The 6085-nt window shown below is 37.6% G+C and overlaps 1 protein-coding gene across 1 annotated transcript in view; it reads left to right on the top strand.

The window, feature by feature from the left end:
* LOC306877967 (forkhead box protein O6-like) overlaps nt 1-4860 on the top strand; it is a 30483-nt gene extending 25623 nt beyond the window's left edge. The window contains exon 2 of the mRNA XM_079430032.1: nt 2808-4860. Within this exon, the coding sequence (XP_079286158.1) occupies nt 2808-3962 (1155 nt within the window). The 3' untranslated portion in view covers nt 3963-4860. The remainder of the gene's footprint in view (nt 1-2807) is intronic.
* Nucleotides 4861-6085: the final 1225 nt, after the last annotated feature.

A 6085-nucleotide genomic window follows, 5' to 3' on the forward strand; every position in this document is an offset into this window, starting at 1 on the left:
TGAACATCTGAAAATTGCCCTGTTTTACTGCAGCTCAATAAAAAGGATCCCTGTTTGTCTGTCCAAAAACACCACAGATGACATCTTTCTTTTTTTCTTCATGTTTCCATGGCTACTCTCCTTGTATTGTTACCTTAGGAAACCTTTTGTATCAGATGCACCTCTATGAGACCTAATGTTTGCTTTAAATAACCAGAAGTTTATGCTCTAAATGTAAAGAAATGTAAAGAAAGAAACATTTTATTTTTCATTTTGACTGTAAATTCTGATTAAAGAACTCTCCCAGTTCGCCTAGGTGCTGCTGGTGCCCCAACATTACACACTTTACCTTAAAATGTGTCAGTATATTCAGTATGACTTATTAAGAGTATTTCAGAATATGAGCTTTCCACTTTATATTCCTAAGGCTGGACTGACAGTGAGTCTGAGAAGTTTATTAGGCCTTATTTATGTGATTTGACCCTGGGGAGAAAAAGAAAGCAATGAATGAATATTTGAATGAATATTTGAGATTAGGAGATGTGTGCGTGGAAGAGACTCTTTTCCTCTCTCAGACTGGAAAGAGCCCAAAGCCAGAAGCCAGAGATTAGTCAACATCCTCCCTATTACAGCCAGTGTTGGGAGTAACGCGTTACAAAAGTAATGCATTACAGTAACGTATTACTTTTTGCTGTAACGCAGTAGTGTAAGGCATTACTAATCAATTTACAGTAATATTTTACTCGGTACATGTTCAGTAACGCTTGCGTTACAACACACTTTTAGCCCCAATTTATTTATTTTTATTTTTTATTTAATTTAAAGTCGGGCTCCGACTTTTTTATGTCCCTAGGGCCGGGCTTTGGGCCAATATTCACGTCATAGTTCAGACGCGGGCCGGTCCTCGGGCCTGTTTTAGGCTTCTCCTTATCTTTATATTTTAGACATCCATCAATTATTGATGAAAAAGAATTGCCGCGCTGGTGGAAACAACATGAGTCCGTGCTGCCGCGACTGTCAAGAGCGGCTCGATGGTGTTTAGTGTCCCGCAGCAGCAACGAGCCGTCAGCACAGCTGAAGAGTTCTGCATTGAAATACACACAATACAGCAAACGCCCCAGCAAAAGTAATTACCATGAATGTGTCCGGGGGAAATAGTAAGGATTCGCCATCTCCTCGTTAGACGCGCCTTTAGAGAGAAGTGCATCTTCACAGATAACGATTGCATTAAATCGTTTTTGTTTTCGTTTTTATTTATTTTGTTAAGTAGTAATGTAAAGCTTTCTATAGATATATTTATCATGTCTGTGAGGCATGTATTCGCTGACTTTCGGTTCATTTTTGTGAAGTGCTCCTGTTCAAGATAAAAGCACAACGTTTTGTTGACATTGTGAGTGCACACAAATAAAAGTAGACCCTTTACAATTACGAATGATGTATTACTCTTACCTTTATGAGCAAAAATTATGGCGTAAGTTGTTTCCATTGAAAAAAAAGTGTAATTGATTGCGCTGGTGCCTCCATGTCCTGCGCTTTAGCTTCCACTCTCCGCACAAACTACTGGATGCAGCGCGCATTAATCTAGGTTTAACGTTTAAACATTGTTATATGCTTGAACTGTTTTAGTATATCTATAGATTTTATTTTAGGCAAGTCATGATGATTTGAGAAGGCTAAATTGATCAAACATGGCTACGATCAGCCTGTCGCTGGCCGCTTGGTCGTTACTTTAAGAAAGAAAAAAACTTATTTAATTAACAAAAAATGCTCCAAATGTTTTTTTCTAAATGAACTTAATAAAAAGCCGGAACGAGATATAAACACTTTGCCAGGGCAGGGCTCTAGTACATTTAGTCATTTTAGAATGTTAAGTTCTACTTCTGTAGATATTTTGGTGAAAGTAACTCAAAAGTAATACAGGAGTCATGTAACGCATTACAATTCTGAGACAGTAATATTGTAAGGTAATGAATTATTTTTAAATAACAGTAACAAGTAATCTGTAATGTATTACAGTTTGGAAGTAACTTGCACAACACTGATTACAACACACATTGCACATTTTTATGGCCTACTTGTTATTTTTGTCTACTTTTTATGTATTTATCAGAGATATGCTTAATTATACTGATAAATATACGGAGATGTCTAAGTATATTTGGCCTATACTTATAATTAATCTTTTGTTTAAGATATTCAGTGGCTTATTAATATTTTGATTTCACATATATACACTTCTATGAGAAAGTACTCAAGCATATATCTTATAAACTTATATGTTCAAGTTTATTGCAAGAAATCAGTTTTAGAATAGCTTAGAATAAACCTGTTAATTCCATGTATAAAAAATGAATACCAAAATAGATTCTTACTAGTTCTTAAACATCTAAAAGAATACCTAAAACATAATCTGATTCCTAAAATATTGTCAGGGAAAATGTAGCTTAAAAGGAAACAAGTGTTCAGCTACTGAAAAGCTAAACGAGTTTAAAAACAAAAGCACCAACACTATGACTACACTGGCAATGAATCTTTCCAATATTGGTCCAAAAGTGTCTGGATTTCCAAAGGTAATAGGCTAATGCATAGGAAAGCTGAAATTGCCAATAGTTCATTGAATATACTGTAATATGCTTAAATTTTTATCTTGTTCATAGGATACTTGTACTATATAAACAAGTACATTAAAAATGAATTTTTCATAAACTGCTGAGGAGATTTTAACATTGTACTGCACTTCATATTACAGTTTGTGAGAATATTTTAACAGGTTTTCTGTTGTAATTATATTCTTCTAAAACTCGCATCTTTTTTCTCTCTCTCTCTAGAACTCCATCCGCCACAATTTGTCCCTACACACGCATTTCATCCGTGTGCAGAATGAGGGAACTGGCAAGAGTTCATGGTGGATGTTGAATCCTGATGGCGGGAAGCTGGGGAAAGCTCCCCGCCGTCGAGCTGTCTCAATGGACAATGGCACCAAGCACTTGAAGAGCAAAGGGCGAGTGAACCGTAAGAAAAGTGCCCACTCACCTGCTTCCCACTGTCCTGCAGATCTCAGAGCAACAATTAACTACCAGCAGCACCAATCCCCATGTCATAAACAGCCTTCTTACCAATACTCCAGTGACATGAAGGGGCAGGACTCCAGCTGCGAGACAGTTTATGCCCAGCCAGACGTCGGCATGCTTCAGCACCACTCCTCCACGCAGACTATTCAGGAGAACTCCAGTAATATGCAGGCCTACAAGGGCACAAGCACTCTCCAGAGTTTGCTGACCATAGGAGGACCCCAGTTCAGTGTCAAGGACATGATACTTGGAAAAGAGAATGTGGTCCACTCAATGATGGTTGCTCAAGGATCCAGAGATCCGCATCACAGTGAGAATAGTGACCCTACCACTAACTCTTCCTCCAAACCAATTCACGGCCACAACATTTTTCAGAACTTGAGCCAGGACCATCAGCCTGCATTGGTCCACTCTCAGTCCAGTGATGGACACATACAATCGTACATACATAAAGCCCCTTATCTATATAGTCCCCCAGTCAATGCACATCTTCCAGCAGCCACCATGCTTCCCCCAAACCCTGCAGGCATACAGGAAATCTCACAGGACACCTGCCACCTTGCTACAGCTCCATACCCACAACACCATCCTTACATTTACACAGATCCACATCAGCACAGTATGGCATATGGACTGTACCGCCAACCTCAGGGGACGGTGACGGGTTACCACAACTTCCACCACACTCACCAGCTCTACCCACATGAGCGGTTGCCAGCAGACCTGGATATGGATGAACTATACAGCAGCCTGGACTGTGACATGGAGTCTATACTCTTACATGACATTATGGACTCGGGAGAAGAGATCGACTTCAATTTTGATTCCTCGCTGACACAGGGAATGGGCATGGGTTTTGGGTTTACAAGCACACAGCAGAGCCACAGCAAACAGAGCTGGGTGCCTGGATAAATGCCACAAAATCATTAAAGATTTTTTTTTATCAAGACATAACTACCTACATGCCAGCCAGCATTGGGGTCCCAACTCTCCACCACAATTCAGGGTGAATACACTGTGCTGACACTGAAATTAAATGAAGATAGAAATGTCCCTTTTGAAAACCGACTTTGAATTTATGTTATCTGTTTCTTACTGTTTGTAAGTCCATGTTCTATGTTGTGTGTCCATGTATTGAAAACTGCTCTGTTCCATTTTGTTCCATTTGCTGTGAGTAAAACTCCTTTAGTTTTGCTGACTGAACCATGATGACAATCTAAGCTATATGTTATCCAACATTGTTTTGTTCTTCAAAGTTATCTTGTGCAATTTAACTACAGTATATCGAACAATTCCATCTTTATAATGTTGCCCTCAGAAAGGAGGAATGCTTGTAGCAAAAACTTTGACCCGTACCAATTTTAATGAACAATTTCTCATAGGTGCTACATACTGCCATGTGTATGTGGAGTTTCAGTGATTACTCCCAAATGTGTCTCTTGTCCTATTGAATAAAGCAGGTGGACATTCAGTGGAGTCTGCCATTAGGTCAAAAAGTCCATTTTATTCCTCTAAATGTGTATCTAACTTCATCTCCCCATGTTTAAACACAATTTTTCATTCAGGTTTATTATTTTATATACTTATTTATTTAGTTGTGATCCATTGACCAGTTTACCTCCTTGTGATTTTAAACCCATAATCATATAAGACCATATCCTGTTGATGCTTTTTAACTGTAGTGCTGCTCTAAAAATTACAACTGCATTTCACTGCATTACAAAATTATAAAAGTAAACTCTACTATGAGATTTTCTAATCTACTGGTATGCTGATACAGAAATATGATAAATAAATGAAACTTATGCGTCAGAGAGACTCTTTCTGGTTCTTTGTGTCTGTGTCCTGATAACTTCATGTTGCTTTCTGTGTTTGAAATAGAATCATTGTTTTGTCAACAAACTTATTTTGTACAAACAATATATTGAGGATAATGTATTATAGTTTTTAAGAAATTACAAGATCTTTATTGACATCAGTGCTCGTTTATTTTTTAAGATTATGTTTTCATCATTTGTTGAATTTGTCCATTTGTTAAATAAATGAGAAGATAATGCTGTCATATGGCTGAATGGGTTTGTTCTTTTCTTCACTTTGCAATAAAACATCAGGCCTTTGAGATGCTCAGATATGTTAATGTGTATGTAATACAATTAGGAAGTTATATAGTGTTAACAGGATATTTTACACATTTAAATTTATATGATCAATATATTGTGACCATCCCACATATAGTTTGGGTCACCAATTAAATGATTTCATTTTTATTTATGTTTATTTCTATTTATATATCTATATATATAATTTTTATTTAAATTACTTTAATGCATTTTCTGAATTCTGGGTGTCAGTTGAGAGAGTTGAGTTACCGTGATGACTGCAACGCATCCTCAGACAACAAAGAGGACCGTGAAAGCAACCACTAACTCTTGTCTCTCTCATTTACTACTAAGCTGATTACTGCTTACAGTCTTCCCGACTGCCTGGGACCTGTAGCAATATAATGGATCAAATAGAATGTAATGTGAAAGGGAGTAAATGAGGCAATTGTATGTGTGTGTGTGAGAGAGAGATGCTGCTGCTGATGGGGGTGGGGTGGTGAGCATCAAGACTTGTTATCTCCTCTGAAGCTGGAGTTTAGTCACAGCTGTCATACTGCCGTCTGAGGAAGTCACAGAGGGAGTGTGTCTCTCAGTACAGCCATATTGTTTTCTCACTAGGGAACTTCAGTCCCTCCTTTTTTTTGCAAGAGACTTATGCTTTTAATTGACTCAGTGTTGTCAGTCCTCCACTATAAAGGAGGGGAAGACTCAGATTTGTAGGAAAATGGGACATGCTGAGAGACAGATATGAAAGAAGCTACTGCTTGGAATATAGTGCACAAGTCATATGGACTATGGTAATGATGATTTAGGGTGATTTTTGATGATTTAGCTAAACAGCATTGTTCCACAGTCTTAAAATGTCAATAAAAATCATAGTAAATAAAATGTTTTTAAATAACACAAAAGAATTCAACAGTCTGCGTATGTTGA

The sequence above is a fragment of the Barbus barbus genome, assembly GCF_936440315.1.
Source record: "Barbus barbus genome assembly, chromosome: 12".
Taxonomy (NCBI): domain Eukaryota; kingdom Metazoa; phylum Chordata; class Actinopteri; order Cypriniformes; family Cyprinidae; genus Barbus; species Barbus barbus.